We start from the raw sequence: 17,382 nt of genomic DNA, 5'->3' as shown, positions 1-17,382 counted from the left end.
GGCTGATCCAGGGTATTTGAAGCGGGGACGGCGTCGGCGACCTATTTATTTAAATATTTTATCAAAGATATAAAGAGTAATAGGATGAGGATAGCTCAGTAGGAAAATTCAGTGGACAAAAGAGGCTGAGTGGCTTGGTTTACGCGGGAGACCAATAAAACTTCAAGACAAGAAGTTTGCACCACTTACGTAGGCCACAGGCGTCCTTCCGTTCTCCCGAAGGAGAGGAGACACTGAGGCCTCCCCGGTCGGATCTTAGAAGCCCAGGCATAATTAGTAAGCATGGGGGGTTCCGCGCTCCAGATGGAGACTCAGCCAGAGTGAGAGAGAGAGAGACATGGGGAGACCAGTATTTCGAGAAACTGATCCCCATTCTTTATTTTCCATGGTCTACTTTTATACACTGAGATGTTATGCAAAAGTCACGTGGGGTCAGCAGTCCTGACTTTTATCAAAGTCAGGTGCTTCATACAAATGTATACAGAGGTCTTAGGGGTGTTACATCATCTTCTGGCCAGGGGGGCCTGCTGACAATTTATGACCCTCTCCTTGTGACAACCGTCAGTCAACCAGGACACTTATTTCTCCAGGGATGATTATTCTTAAAACAGACGCCACCCAAATAAAGTTACATTCCTACAGGGTTAGGGTGTAGTGGGTTTTAGTTAAGGAAAGAATTTACTTAGCCTAAGGTCTAACGTGATCAATATCAAAGGTTAATACTTATTTCTTCTATATATTCATTAATGTGTGTAAGGGCAGGGGATGTGGAGACTTAGCAACAAACATTGGCTCAACAAATGAAAAACCCTTCACCAATACAATTTCTAATCAGCCCATTATACTTATAGTTTCCTAACTTCTCTAAAGAACCTGTTTTTAGAGGGCTTAAAGCATCTCGTGCCTCTCACGGTTAGGAGGCTGTGAGCAATCACATGTGGCCGGACGAGCCTGTCAGGCAGGCTAGAGAATCTTCAGAGGAGTTTGTAGGTTAAAACACTCTTGTCACACCCAAGAGTTTTTATTGACTGGAGCTCTAGGTTAACTCCTTCTCCAAAAGAGGTGGTGGGGGACAGCCCCCCGTAAAGTCAGAGGTGTAGGTAAGAGCACAAAGTAGTAAAGTAGGCAGGCTCTGGTTATGGGGGTAGACGCTCGAGGATTTCCAGGGGGACTCCTGAGGCTCGATCCCACCTTTGCGTATGTCGAGCCTCCTTCCTCATGACCTTTGCCATGGGCGGAGTACCTCACTTGGCCCCCAACAGGTAGCCAACAAAGTAATTTTTATTATGTTCTAAAAAGCAAAAATAGCCCTTTGTGTTTAAAATTACAGTAACAAAAACTAAAACAATGCCAACTTAATAAGTTACTCTTGAACTTGATTATTATTTAAATCTGTATTTAAAAGAAAAGTAAAAGCATTATCCAAAGTTTTTATTCAACAAATTTCTTAAAAATAATTCATTATTACTATTCAGCAGGTTTCCAGGTTTCTTTTAGTAAAAGCATTTCAGTGATTCAGTTTCAATCTGTAGGCATAATAAATTAGAATATAGTAGATACCTGATTCTATAGAATGCCTGTAGACTGGTGTATTTGGTAAATTTTATATTGTGGTTACTGGGTGTTACCACAGACATCTCAATTTCTAAAGAATTATTATTAAAGCTGAAATAAGTAAATGACTTATAATTAAATTTACTATAGAGTTTAAAGGAGAAGGCAATGGCACCCGACTCCAGTACTCTTGCCTGGAAAATCCCATGGATGGAGGAGCCTGGTAGGCTGCAGTCCATGGGGTCGCTAAGGGTCGGAAACAACTGAGCGACTTGACTTTAACTTTTCACTTTCATGCATTGGAGAAGGAAATGGCAACCCACTCTAGTATTCTTGCCTAGAGAATCCCAGGGATTGGGAAGCTTGGTGGGCTGCCATCTATGGGGTTGCACAGAGTCGGACATGACTGAAGTGACTTAGCAGCAGCATAGAGTTTAAAAGGCCTTAAATATCTTGAGCATCTTGAACTAATATTTGAACATCATTATGTTGTAGAGTACCTTATTTTTAATGTGCCTTTTTGAAACATACTTTGATATCAGTTTACTGGTTGATTGTCTAATTCTCATAGAGTTTAAAATACATAAAATCCCCTTATTTGTATATTTTAGGTATATGAAGTCTAACAGTAGAAAAGTGTATATACTATAAAAGTGAGAAACTGGAGTAATGATAAGAAAACATAGTATAGGATGCTAAAGAAATTTTAAGGAAGTCTGGCAGTTAACTCGCGGTACTCATTTTCAAATATTTACCCTTAGATGTTTTAAGAGTATGACAAAATGTATAGAGAATATGAATTTTATGTTGTAAGATATCCATGACCAAATACAGGCTTGAGAGGTGTTTAATCCGTTCCACACAGTTTTTTAAAAAATTATCTACCAACACAAGTAAAGAGATTTCACATAAAATTCTGGATTTTTAACTTTTCTTGAAAACATTGAAGGAAAGAAAAGGATGTCCCAACAGTTGACAGACCTGCCATCTTACACTCCCTTGTTTGACTTCTTGTTGGTCTGTCTCACTGGCTTAGAGCCAAGGGTCGGATTGAAGCAGACCGTGAGCCGTAGAGCCAGAGAGGATGCGTTCAACACTAGCTGTGCGACTGTAAACAAATTGCTTCATCTCTCTGTACCTCATTTTCTCTAGTGAAATGAAAATAAGGATGAAGATGCGTCATTGAGTTCTTCAGATCAGATCAGTCGCTCAGTCGTGTCCGACTCTTTGCGACCCCATGAATCACAGTATGCAAGGCCTCCCTGTCCATCACCACCTCCCGGAGTTCACTCAGACTCAGGTCCATCGAGTCAGTGATGCCATCCAGCCATCTCATCCTCTGTCGTCCCCTTCTCCTCCTGCCCCCAATCCCTCCCAGCATCAGAGTCTTTTCTAATGAGTCAACTCTTCGCATGAGGTGGCCAAAGTACTGGAGTTTCAGCTTGAGCATCAGTCCTTCCAAAGAAATTCTAGGGCTGATCTCCTTCAGAATGGACTGGTTGGATCTCCTTGCAATCCAAGGGACTCTCAAGAGTCTTCTCCAACACCACAGTTCAAAAGCATCAATTCTTCGGCGCTCAGCCTTCTTCACAGTCCAACTCTCACATCCATACATGACCACAGGAAAAACCATAGCCTTGACTAGACGAACCTTTGTTGGCAAGGTAATGTCTTTACTTTTGAATATGCTATCTAGGTTGGTCATAACTTTCCTTCCAAGGAGTAAGCGTCTTTTAATTTCATGGCAGCAGTCACCATCTGCAGTGATTTTGGAGCCCAGAAAAATAAAGTCTGACACTGTTTCCACTGTTTCCCCATCTATTTCCCATGAAGTGATGGGACCAGATGCCATGATCTTCGTTTTCTGAATGTTGAGCTTTAAGCCAACTTTTTCACGCTCCTCTTTCACTTTCATCAAGAGGCTTTTGAGTTCCTCTTCACTTTCTGCCATAAGGGTGGTGTCATCTGCATATCTGAGGTTACTGATATTTCCCCCGGCAATCTTGATTCCAGCTTGTGTTTCTTCCAGTCCAGCGTTTCTCATGATGTACTCTGCATATAAGTTAAATAAACAGGGTGACAATATACAGCCTTGATGAACTCCTTTTCCTATTTGGAACCAGTCTATTGTTCCATGTCCAGTTCTAACTGTTGCTTCCTGACCTGCATACACATTTCTCAAGAGGCAGATCAGGTGGTCTGGTATTCCCATCTCTTTCAGAATTTTCCACAGTTTATTGTGATCCACACAGTCAAAGGCTTTGGCATAATCAATAAAGCAGAAATAGATGTTTTTCTGGAACTCTCTTGCTTTTTCCATGATCCAGCGGGTGTTGGCAATTTGATCTCTGGTTCCTCTGCCTTTTCTAAAACCAGCTTGAACATCGGGAAGTTCACGGTTCACATACTGCTGAAGCCTGGCTTGGAGAATTTTGAGCATTACTTCACTAGCGTGTGAGATGAGTGCAATTGTGTGGTAGTTTGAGCATTCTTTGGCATTGCCTTTCTTTGGGATTGGAATGAAAACTGACCTTTTCCAGTCCTGTGGCCACTGCTGAGTTTTCCAAATTTGCTGGCATATTGAGTGCAGCACTTTCACAGCATCATCTTTCAGGATTTGGAATAGCTCAACTGGAATTCCATCACCTCCACTAGCTTTGTTCGTAGTGATGCTTCCTAAGGCCCACTTGACTTCACATTCCAGGATGTCTGGCTCTAGGTCAGTGATCACACCATCATGATTATCTGGGTCATGAAGATCTTTTTTGTACAGTTCTTCTGTGTATTCTTGCCACCTTTTTTAATATCTTATGCTTTTGTTAGGTCCATACCATTTCTGTCCTTTATCGAGCCCATCTTTGCATGAAGTGTTCCTTTGGTATCTCTGATTTTCTTGAAGAGATCCCTAGTCTTTCCCATTCTGTTGTTTTCCTCTATTTCTTTGCATTGATCACTGAAGAAGGCTTTCTTATCTCTTCTTTCTATTCTTTGGAACTCTGCATTCAGATGTTTATATCTTTCCTTTTCTCCTTTGCTTTTCACTTCTCTTCTTTTCACAGCTATTTTTTTTCCCCCACAGTTATTTATAAGGCCTCCCCAGACAGCCATTTTGCTTTTTTGCATTTCTTTTCCATGGGGATGGTCTTGATCCCTGTCTCCTGTACAATGTCACGAACCCGAGTCCATAGTTCATCAGGCACTCTATCAGATCTAGGCCCTTAAATCTATTTCTCACTTCCAGTGTATAATCATAAGGGATTTGATTTAGGTCATACCTGAATGGTCTAGTGGTTTTCCCTACTTTCTTCAATTTAAGTCTGAATTTGGCAATAAGGAGTTCATGGTCTGAGCCACAGTCAGCTCCTGGTCTTGTTTTTGCTGACGGTATAGAGCTTCTCCGTCTTTGGCTGCAAAGAATATAATCAACCTGATTTCGGTGTTGACCATCTGGTGATGTCCATGTATAGAGGCTGAAGTTGAATGGTTCTGTGAAGACCTACAAGACCTTTTAGAACTAACACCCAAAAAAGATGTCCTTTTCATTATAGGGGACTGGAATGCAAAAGTAGGAAGTCAAGAAACACCTGGAGTAACAGGCAAATTTGGCCTTGGAATACGAAATGAAGCAGGGCAAAGACTAACAGAGTTTTGAGTTGTTCAGCAGATAAGATGATGAGTATACACAAAGTGTTTAATGCAGTTTTTGCCTTATATGCATTGCTTAATGGATGCTAACTGGAATTATTAATAATATTTACCTGACCCCATTAGGTGTTTGAGTTTGATGAGACTTCTCCATAGGAGAGGACTTTACTTTTTAAATCTGTTCATTCATTTGATGAGTAGACTGTGTCAGATTCTGCTTTATAATATAATTGCTTATTTACATTTTGCGATTGTCTACTAGAGTATCTTTCCCAGAATTCCTTATGTGTAGTTCAGTTGCTCAGTCATGTCCGACTCTTTGCAACCCTATGAACCACAGCACTCCAGGCCTCCCTGTCCATCACCAACTCCCAGAGCTTAGTCAGACTCATGTCCATTGAGTTGGTGATGCCATCCAACCATTTCATCCTCTGTTGTCCCCTTCTCTTCCTGCCTTCAATCTTTCCCAGCATCAGGGTGTTTTCAGATGAGTCAGCTCTTCGCATCAGGTGGCCAAAGTATTGGAGTTTCAGCTTCAACATCAATCCTTCCAATGAATATTCAGGATTGATCTCCTTTAGGATGGACTGGTTGGATCTCCTTGCAGTCCAGGGGACTCTCAGGAGTCTTCTCCAACACCACAATTCAAAAGCATCAATTCATCGGTGCTCAGCTTTCTTTATAGTCCAACTCTCACATCCATACATGAATACTGGAAAAACCATAGCTTGGACTAGATGGACCTTTGTTGGCAAAGTAATGTCTCTGCTTTTTAGTATGCTGTCTAGGTTGGTCATAACTTTGCTTCCAAGGAGTACGTGTCTTTTAATTTCATGGCTGCAGTCACCATCTGCAGTGATTTTGAAGCCCCCCAAAATAAAGTCTGTCACTGTTTCCACTGTTGCCCCTCTATTTGCCATGAAATGGGGACCAGATGCCATGATCTTAGTTTTCTGAATGTTGAGCTTGAAGCCGACTTTTTCACTCTCCTCTTTCACTTTCATCAAGAGGCTCTTTATTTCTTCTTTGCTTTCTGCCATAAGGGTGGTGTCATTTGCATATCTGGGATCATTGATATTTCTCCCAGCAATCTTGATTCCAGCTTGTGCTTCATCCAGCCCAGCATTTCTCTTGATGTACTCTGCATAGAAGTTAAATAAGCAGGATGACAATAAACAGCCTTGACGTACTCCTTTTCCTATTTGGAACCAGTCATTGTTCCATGTCCAGTCCTAACTGTTGCTTCCTGACCTGCATACAGATTTTTCAGGAGGCAGATCAGGTGGTCTGGTATTCCCATCTCTTGAAGAATTTTCCACAGTATGTGGTGATAGTCATGTGATAGTATGTGGTGATACGTGGCATAGTCAATAAAGCAGAAATAGATGTTTTTCTGGAACTCTCTTGCTTTTTCGATAATCCAGCGGATTATCTGTGTAGTTAGTACTCCATATATAATTGATTTGTACACATAAGAAGGGAGAGCTGACAACTGTTTAGATTTATGGCTTTAGAAGTTTTCACTGTGTTGGCAACAAAAGTTCTACTTTCCCAAGTGTTGATTTTGCCTAAACCTCTCCTTTTGTTTAACCATAATCTGAGAGGGATAGGGTTTGTTTACATCTAATCAAGAGTGAGTGTGGGTGAGAATTGAAGTGTTCTGATAAAAATGAGGAAATATTCAAGTCATTTTATGAAATGAGCATTTTTGAAATTACGTAAATAGAATAAAGGAGTATTTTGTGATGAGAAAAAATTGGTCAAAGATTTGTATGTTCGTGGGCTTTTCTGGAATTTTCCTCCAGGAGTGGAGACTTTATCCTGTAAGATCACATACACATTTTGGCTGGACCTTCTTTTCCAATTTAACATTCCACGTTTCCTCTTCCTGTCCCCCCTGCTCTGGAAATTTAAAATATTTTGTTACTTACATTACTTGGGATGAAATTTAGTGAACTCAGTCTGTTTTTTGAAAGATGTTGATATGGGAAGGTCATTTGTACTGTATAGACTTAAAAAAAAATAAATAGTGTCGCTTACAAGTTCAACAGCAATTTAATTTCTGAAAAAAAGTGTTTAAATTAGAATTACTTATAGGAATCAGACTTGAGAAGGAAAACCTTCAAATCAACAAAAGAAGACATAGGTGGTTATTTACATAATCTTGCCTTTGTAAGTCTAATACCAGAGCAGAATCCATAAAGAAGATACACATATTTTTGGTTTCATAAAGATGTTACTCTGTCTAGGAAATTATACATAATTTGAAGATAGAGATACATTGTGAAAAATATATGTAGCATATGACAAAGTTTTAGTATCCTTAATATGTAAAGCATGCTTACAAATCATGAGGGCAATCATGATAATAAACTCCATCCACAAAAACAATAACAAATATCAGAGAAAACATGTGAAATCTTCAGTTATCTTACTAGTTATCAAGCAAATGCAGTATAAAACTGGATTATCATATTGATCCAGAAAAAATAAAGAAACCCAAGAGATTACTTATTTCTACTGTTGATGAGTGGCCAAGGGAAATGAATTGTTCTATTACATTCAAATTTGTCTAGATCATAATTTGTCAAAACTTATCACAAAATCTTACATTTAAAAAAAAATACATACTTTGGTTCAGTAATTATGCTTATAAGAATTTATCCTGAAGGGGAATAATCATGGATACAATACAGAGATATTAATGAAAGACATTCATTGTGAGGCTGTTTATAGTGTTGGGCAGTTGAAAGCATCCTGATTGTTTACTAATAAAGAATTGTTACAGCTATATAATAGAATACTAGGGATCCACTAGAAGTGATAATGTAGACTTTTTAATGGGAAGGAAGATACGCCAATTTATGTAATCAGTATACTTAACACGGTGGATCACATTAAAACTACGGGTTTTAAATGCTCAGAACAAAGAAAGAATACATATAATAAATTGAAATGTTAACTGGTGTTTTCAGCTAATACAATTACAAATAATTTTAGTTAGCTATATTTTCTATATTTTGAAAGTTCCTATGGTAAATGTGTATTATTTTGCCAGCAAGATGAAGGGTATTATAAATGTGACAATGGTTTAAGTTACAATTCAGCTTTTTTGTGCAGGAGTATACCGCAGACATATGTAATAGAATGTTGAGGTAAAGATTACCAGTGAAGTTCAGATTTGGAAAATAATTTTTAAAAAGAAAATTTAGTGCTACTTTTTCACTTCTTTCCTACTAGTGTGTATTAAAAGTCCCTGGATCCTGTAGAAAGCTTGTTAATGTTTGTAATGCTCACTTAATCATTTCAGTTTTGCATTTATTCCTAGTCAAGGCAGGAAAAAGAGTATCATTTTTCTCCGTATTTTTCATCTTCCAGGTGGGCACTTTTGGTGACATTGTCCAGTTCTCACAATGTATCATTCCTTGTCTGAAACTAGACATCCTCTGCAGCCAGAAGAACAAGAGGTGGGCACTGACCCTTTGTCGAGCTACCCAGACCAGCCTGGAGGTGAGTTTCCTGCGCGGATAACTGCTGAGCTGCTGGGAAAGTTGGCAGCGGGTCTCCAGCTAGCCCCACCCTAGACGTCTTCCTCTAGATGAGGCTGCACAGAAGAACTTTTAAGACCATTTTGCTGGATAGATATGGAGCGCTGTGACACTGAGCGCCAACTTTTAATTGTAGACACATTAGCCTTAGCCCATGTTTAATGCACTGTCATTCTTAAAAAAAAAAAAAGAAATCCGTAAACTTAAACGCTTCATTACTTCAGCATAAGAATTTTGAAATACAAAATGGTCTGTGTGAAACATCTTCTAAAGATGTCTAAACCTTTGGTGTTCATTTTTGTGGGGATTTTTCTTCTTTCTTTCAGCAAGTTGAGATTATTATAGGGTAAAAGACTTGCCTGATTCTTCTCTTTTTTTTTAATAATTGAAATTTGTGTTTTTCTTTTAAATATCTATGTATGGAAATTGTTAAGAGATCAACTCTGTTAGGGCCTACCCTAGAAAAATGTATTAAATGTGTATGTATTGGAGCTTTATAGTATTTTCTCAATATTAATGATAACATAGTATCTTAGAAGGAAAGAGTAAGTTTGTGACAATTCTTGAAGCTTTATCCTTATTTCAACTAAATATTTGCTGAAGTCGATTCATGATTCAAGTAACTACTTGTACATTTTCACTCATACATATACCAGGATTGTAAGATCTATTTTAAGAAATTATACTTAGTCAAAGTCATTCACATATGTTTTCTATACTTCAGATAGTTTTTTTTCCTATGTTGATGTAAAGGTCTGCATTAAGTAATGTTTTGGGAATTAAAAAAAGTTGATTTCCTAAACGTAACTATTTCTTTAGCACACAAGCTCTTGAGTTTATGGAGTGTGTAGATGTTGTTTTGTCCATCTTTAATACATTCCACATCATCCAAATGCCCTTGTTTTTAATGAAAATAGTGTACAGCTTGTTTTCATGATTTTATTTTTATATTTGCTTCTATTTAAACTGCTATTTAAGGTTTTGATAGTATGAAAAAAATGTTACTGTTTAGTTTCAGCATTTAAAGAATTTTAGTGGTGAGAACGATACAGTCATCCTTAGTGATGCTTTTTTCCTTAAATGTCATACCTTTAAGAAGTACTCTTAATTAAATAAGTCAGATCATTCTGCAGTCACTTCCATAAGTGCATATTTTAAAAGTGAATACATTTTTGTGTTATCAATATATAAAATATTTTCACCAAAATGTTCTGATTTATTTGCTTATTTTTGAATAAACATTTTTTTTAAGTGTGTATTTTTCTCTGGACTAGGTCATTAAATATTGAGGTTCATTTTTTAAAAACTGGTTAAGAAAACATTTTAAATTAATTTTATACTTTATTGTTTGCAGGAATAAGGTGTTACCTTTACTGAAAAGGCTTTTCATTTATATCCTAGCCAACATTTCTATGACATACAAAGTTATTAGGACTGAATTGATGTTTAAAAGTGCCATTAATTCATTTACCCCAAATGTTCATTAACAATGTAAATGTATGCTGATGTTCTATGAGACAAGGAAGTGACTAATGACTCTTCCAACTAACAACACTTAAAATGAATAGAAACTTTAGATAGCTAATCTTGAAGTAATCAAGACCCTCATTCAGCCTGGCATCTCTGTATGCTCTAAAACAGCTGTCAACTGTTAAAAATATACACAAAACACACATAAGCGCACGCACACGCAGAAGAAAGATATGTAAATATCTAGTTCTTCAGAGCCAGAAAGGTTACTAACGGTAGTGGGTTTTGTGCATTGTATATGTAAATATTGTATATAAAGCATCTATTTCATCTTAGGTTTTCTTTTTGCAGAAAACTGTGCTGCATTTTAATGGGGTTGTCATATTTACTTGAAAAATCATCACCTTTTTAGTATGTTGGTTTATTTTAATATATGTCTTTCATGGGGTTCTCCACGTATTTGAAGCCATTTACACTTTTCCCACAAGGGAATTTGTGGCAACTAGATGACTCATTTTGTAAGTAGTCAAACACTGGACTTAATCAGTGTTTTCTCTGTGTAGAAACCATGTTTTTTGTTGACTTGAAAAAATTCCTTTTGCATATTCCAGAAGTAAACAAATAAGTCTTTAATTTCTGAAACCTGAATTTTTATATTTACAGAAATATACTACATTTCCGAGTTAAATGGTTCTGCATATTCTGGAAAGGATTAGCAAAAATAGCCACATAACAGATAAGACAGAGAGAAAGTTACATATCATTGGTTTACTTTCATGGATGTTTGAGGGAAGTGAGTGAGGGCAGAAAAAAAAGTATTTGCATATATACATGCAAAATCTTAGGGCACATTTTCTATGTTAATTAAACTTTTAAATGCTTGAATTTCTCTTTCAAATTGAAAACACCACAGAAAGTATTACATTTTCTCTATTGAATTTGGTTATGTACCAGAATTATCATCTTAAATTTCAAGATCTTTGATCAAAGGGTATTACTAATTGACAAGTTACCTATAATTCAGTTTAAACCATAAAAAAAAACTTATTTTTTCAGCTATTCATGATTATTCAGTCCTAGCATGTAACTTTTAATGATTTAATTAAATGAAAAAGTAATCATTTTAAACTAAAAACAATATGAAGACTTAGGGAGACTTAACCTATTATCAATAAAGAAATAACATTATCAGAATCACTCGTTTTTAAACTAAAAACAATATGAAGACTTAGGGAGACTTAACCTATTATCAATAAAGAAATAACATTATCAGAATCACTCGTTTTTTTCCAAGCTTATAAGAGATTGGAACGTTAACTCACGATGAGAAAACGTTTTCCTCTATTAGGTCTCTGTGAAGAATTGCAGTTTGTTACATACAGCCAGAGTTTTTAGCTCTAATTTTATATGCCTTCTTACTTAACAGCTTTTGCAGTATTCAGATAATTACTTAATGTAATACCTTTTTATGTAATACCTGTTTCAAAGCTTTCTTTTTGGCTCTTGTATAAAATACTTAGTAACCTACTTAAAAAATATCTAAGACATTCAGAACACCCTGCCTACTTCATTTTTGCCTTTTTACAATTTTTTTGTCTCAAGTCTTCCTTTTTTTGGTTTATTATATCACAGAATTACATGGCTGGAAATGGGTGCCTGGCTTTATTGATGAATAAATTGGTGGTAATAAAATCAGCTTAATGTAGTTGATGCAAGAAAACGATGCGGTCCTGTTAACCATCTTTAGTGTGGCTTTCCACGTCGTAGAGGTGTCACTGAACTCAGGTTTGGGTGCTTGCCACTTGAAACGTCCACAGCCGTGTGACGTGGGCTGCCCGTCCAGGGCCCAGGGAGAAGGTGGGCTAGTGTCCCGGAACCAACCCCGAAGGTTCTGCTCCGTGTGGCAGTGTTTAAAGGGACAGCAGGGCGGTCGGGGCCAGAGTCGTCACCATCCTCCTTGTGGGCAGGCTGTTGCCACTGCCTCATCTTCCTCTTCACTCAGTTTCTCTTATAAGACTGGTGAAGGGGAGGCTGGGAGAGAGATCTGGCGATCTCTTAACTCCTTCTTCATTTCTTCTTTATCTGTAAAGTACCAACACGTCAGGCAAATATTATGTATTCAAAATATTTGAAACGTGTGCACGGGCCAGAGGTTAGGTAAAACACAGCTTTGTTAAAGTGACAGGAGTGGCCCGTTGCAGAGAGCTACTTCCTACAGTGAACCACCTGTGAGCGTGCTCGTACACGTCACCCCTCTCAGACATCGCTCCATTTCCATGGAATTATGAACAAAGATCCTTTTTCTGTAGCTTCTTCATGCTGATACACAGGGTGCCGTATTCTTAACGTGGAAGATGCTGACAATCTGTAGCGTCTTTTTGTTGATAGTTTCCGTTGCCTGGCTGTGTATATGGGCAGAGTAAGCCACAATTACTCTGATGCCCACAAAGATATGCATACAGTTTATAGTGTTAATCCTCTTCTCTTTAAGTCCAGGTCTTATAAGTGTGCTAGTCACGGGTTCAGGATTGCTCAGGACAGAGCAGCCTGTGTCTTGACTACAGGTGCAGCACCCTGTGGTTACGTCTCCCCTCTAATAGCAGTTACAGTACCTGTGAAGCCACTCAGGAGTGTTCATCAGACCCTGAAAAGATCCTGTGCCTCTGTCATCCTAATTGTTAACTGCTTGAGCCTACGCTTTTGTGACTCAGGGAGGCCTGGGACATTTCAGTTATTCTACAAACAAGAGGCAGTGGGTGAGGGGGGAACCTTGTACTTGGGACGGGACTGGCAGGGTTCTGCTTGGTTTCAGATGCAGTCTAGAGCTGAGATGGATTTGTACAGAGGGGCAGGGTATTCTTATTCTCACTATAATAGCAGGAAGGTTGGAGAAACCGTGTTTCGGTGCAGTCCATTCATCTGTTTGATGGCAGAGAGTGCAATAAAGTATCACTGATATTTTAATATCTTTCTTGATATCTTAGGGTGAGGTAATTTGCTGATAGTGAGTGATAAGATGAAGCATTTGAAGATTTGGGGAGAGTAAAAAAGGTTAGATTGAGTTGGTAAAGAATATATAACCTTGGGGACCAAGGTGAATTTAAACATCATAATTTATAGGTGATACAAACTTGTAAATGTGTGTGATTGCATCCAGCAGAATTCAGTGCCTAGGACTTAGACACAATGAAAAGCAGATGGTTGCTTTGTCATGGGAGTATAAGAGGTAGACAGTACCCAAGGAAGTTTATGGTGGAAGAATTCATGGATGGGTTTGAGAATAGAAAGTTATGGAAAGAGGGCAGAGTTATGAGAGGGCAGAGTAGAAAGTTTCGGGAGGGACCGAGTTAGAAGAGGTGCAGCAGAGGATCACAGGGCGGTTGGGAGTCACAGATGCGGTGGGACAGCGTGACGGGCAGTGGTGACTGGTGATTCAGGGGAGCAGTGTTCAACGGCAGCCAGCTCACCAGCTCCGCACCTTCATTAGTTCTCTGTGGTAATTTTGGTCTCATTGATTTGGACAGGTTTTGGCTTGAAGTCTTTTTATTATTATTATTTCAAAGACTTTTTTAAAGAGCAGTTATAGCTTCACAGCAACAGTCAGAGAAAGGTACAGATTTCCCACATGCCCTCTGTTCCCATATGTGCACAGCCCCTCTCTTACCTGTGTCTCCCACCAGAGTGGTGTGCTTGTGATAGCTGACGAGCCTCCATTGCCCCATGCTCTATAGTTTACATTAGGATCCACTCTTGGTAATTTAACTTACATCCTGTAAGTTTGGACAAGTGTATAAAGATGTGTGTCTGTCCAAGCAATGTCACACAAGAGTATCTGCAAAATTCTCTGCTTCTACCTGTTCATCTTCCCCATCCTTTGGTCCTCAACCTGTGGCAACCACTGATCTTTTTACTGTCTGTGTAGTTTTGTAAAAAGTATCATCTTAATGAAAAATTCTTTATGGATGTTGAGGAAAACATCAGTTTAGATAGATGAAGAACTGTTAGTAAGACTGTTAAATCAACAAAGCCACCATTTTCCTTAATGAAGATAAAGATTTCTAAATAAATGGGAGAGTGACTTGGAAGTTCCTAAATGACCGTACCAAGGATTTTAAAAAACTGAATGGTTTTTAAACATCTCCTTAATGATGGCTTTTGTGAAGCGGTGTGACACTAGGTAGAGGTGACCTCAGAGGGCAGTGACCATACCGTGCCCTGTCCTTCTAAATTACACCGTCCAGAAGAAGGCGGGGAACAGGAGACTTCAGTGTGAAAGGCTGCGAGTTAGAGACTTGAAAGCCTTCCCACAGAGATACCAGATCAAATATGAGACGGCCGAGGAATACAAAGAGAGGAAAACAGAATGGGGATTGATGGGTCAGAATTTTCCTTGAGCAGAAATTGGATAGAAGGAGCGGTATTTGACAATAGTCAAAGTAGGGGAAGGTAAAGGAGGGGCCAAGATTATGGAAGCTGCAGATGAGAGAGCTCCCCACGGGCCCAGCGTGCTCAGTGCCTCAGGACCGCCTGGTTACAGACTCTTCAGGGGGAGACAGTCTGTGATGGGAAAAGGATTGATGACCTGTAATTAGTGGGCAGGTATTTTCAAGATACTGCTCACTGACTGACCTGAGTGGGTAGAAGTGAACTCAAAATCTGATCCAGAATTAACATGAAGATGTGGTGCTTGAATATCAGTGGTAAACATTTACATGGCCACAAAAGTTCAACTTGCTCTTTAATGTTAGATTTAGATGATTTTATGTAGATTTTATGTGTTCATGCTCTCATAGTGAATTGAGATTTAGCAAGTTAGACATTTTAATGGTAACAGTGAAACTCACTATTAGTAAAATGAACTCTTGAAATAAAAAAAACTTTTTAATATTTATTTATGTTCGGCTCTGCTGAGCCTTTGTTGCTGTACAGGCTCTTCTCGTCGTGAAGAACGGGGGCTGCTCTCTAGTTTTGGTGTTCGGGCTTTTCCTTGCGGCAGCTTCTCTTGTTGTGGAACACGGGGTCTGGGTGCGTGGGCTTCAATGGTTGTGGTTCCCGGGCCCTAGCGCACAGGCTCAGTAGCTGCGGCTCACAGGCTTAGCAGGGATTGAACCTGTGTCTTCTGCATTGGCAGGAGGATTCTTTACCACTGAGCCACCAGACAAGCCCCATGTACTCTTGAAATTAAAAAAAAAAAAATTGGTATAAATTTTGAGCTCTTTTTATTGATTTGTCTATTCCTTATTAATTGAATTCAGTGTAGCAATTCCCTGTATTAAGAGGGAGTTGCTTTTTCAGTTCCTTTAGCATTGGGATTTTGTGAAGAGTCATTTTAGTTGTACTGGAACTTTTTTTCATTTTTGTTGTCTTAAGAGTTTAAGTTTTTCCGGTGGTCATGCATGGTTTTCCAGTAGTCATGTATGGATGTGAGAGATGGACTATAAAGAAATCTGAGCACCAAAGAATTAACACTTTTGAACTGTGCTGTTGGAGAAGACTCTTGAGAGTCCCTTGGACTGCAAGGAGATCCAGCCAGTCCATCCTAAAGGAAAGCAGTCCTGAATATTCATTGGAAGGACTTATGTTGAAGCTAGAGCTCCAATACTTTGGCCACCTGATAGAAAGAACTGACTCATTGGAAAAGGCCCTGATGTTGGGAAAGATTGAAGGTGGAAGAAGAAGGGGAAAACAGAGGATGAGACGGTTGGATGGCATCACTGATTTGATGGACATGAGTTTGAGCAAGCTCTGGGAGTTGGTGAAGGACAGGGAGGCCTCGTGTGCTGCAGTCATGGGGTTACAAAGAGTCGGACATGACTGAGCGACTGAACTGAAGAGCAAAGGAGACCTCACTGCTTGCTCTGGTGGCAGAAAGAAACAGTAGCCCTGCCCACTGCCGCTGTGGGCAGAGGTATCTGCTGAGGAATATCCATACTTTGAGAGACTTCTGTGATGCTCAGTCAGCCTTTATAACATTCCTTGGTCCCCAAAGGTGAGAAGCTGTGTGATGGGTGGTTTTGTTTGGCTGGATCAGGCACAACGAGAGTGACAGAGGTGATTTTGTGCGACAGTATTATCTTAGACCTTAGAAAAACATAAACCAAAAAGACGCACTCAGGTGAAGTGACCTGCGAGTGCATTTCGTATCAAAGAATTATGCTAGTTGCTTTCTGCTAGTTCATCAGTGGAACCAGAAAAACAGGAAAATAGAACATGACTGATTTTGACCAAGCTTAGAACACTAGTAACAATTTGAATCTTTAATTAGACTTGTGAATACATCTGTTTTGTTGAACTTAGATTTTCAATTAGAGTGGTGACATAATGGTTAAGAAGTTTCACTTCTACTCAATAAATGAGTAGAGATCAGAGAGACACATATTTTATCATACATAGTATGAGCTGCAGGCCACAAAACTTGATATTTATTTATCCATTCATTCAAAAAATTGATTGATCATCTAGTATCTGGGCATAGGCTATTAAACAAATAGTCCAGGTGCTCTCTTTGAATGAAATTGACATTTTAGCATGAGAGAGACAGTAAAAAAAAAGAAAGAAAAAGGTGGAAAAGTAGAAAAATAAGAAAAAGTATCAGAATGATAAGTGCTAGGCAGCAGTTAGAGTGGTAGTGTAATGAACGCTGGGTGCATACTGCAGGTATTCAGAGCAGCGCCCTCTGAGAAGGTGACTGGTCAGTTACATGTGAATGACAGACAGCAAGGAGCCAGGCATGCGGAGATGGCGACAGAGGGGCCACGTGGGCACAGAGAGGCAGAAAGAAAGAAGCAACAGAAAAGGAAACAGTTCATAGAGAGGAGGTTCTTACGGTGGGTATGCTCTTGTCCTACTCAGGTTGTCTGAAGATGTCTGGGGCACGGGGGTGACGTGCAGGAGGGTCCAGCAGGGGCCCACCTCGGGGGCTTCTGTTAGCCAGTGTGGATAGCGTTCTGAAGACTACAGTTTATGTAGCATCTCTGTTGTTCTCTCTGTTGTACTCTTAAATCTCTTTTCAAGAATGAGGGCCATAGCTTTTTTTATGATGTATCATATGACTTGACACTAAGCATTTATTAAGTAATGCCTGATTTACACAGAGTTGTATTTTTAAATTTATTTTCATATTGTAGTCCTCTATGCTGATCTTTATTCCCTCACTCTCAATAAT

At 39.0% G+C, this 17,382-nt stretch overlaps 1 protein-coding gene across 5 annotated transcripts in view; it reads left to right on the top strand.

The window, feature by feature from the left end:
* TBC1D5 (TBC1 domain family member 5) overlaps nucleotides 1-17,382 on the top strand; it is a 591,406-nt gene that overhangs the window by 227,018 nt on the left and 347,006 nt on the right. For all 5 annotated transcript variants that reach the window (XM_027549609.1, XM_027549590.1, XM_027549600.1 and 2 more), the window contains one exon: nucleotides 8,578-8,709. In XM_027549609.1, the coding sequence (XP_027405410.1) occupies nucleotides 8,613-8,709 (97 nt within the window). In that variant the 5' untranslated portion in view covers nucleotides 8,578-8,612. The remainder of the gene's footprint in view (nucleotides 1-8,577; nucleotides 8,710-17,382) is intronic.

This window comes from Bos indicus x Bos taurus, chromosome 1 (assembly GCF_003369695.1).
Source record: "Bos indicus x Bos taurus breed Angus x Brahman F1 hybrid chromosome 1, Bos_hybrid_MaternalHap_v2.0, whole genome shotgun sequence".
NCBI lineage: Eukaryota > Metazoa > Chordata > Mammalia > Artiodactyla > Bovidae > Bos > Bos indicus x Bos taurus.
The sequence above is the reverse complement of the archived record's forward strand: the minus strand, read 5'-3'. Positions and strand labels throughout refer to the sequence as shown.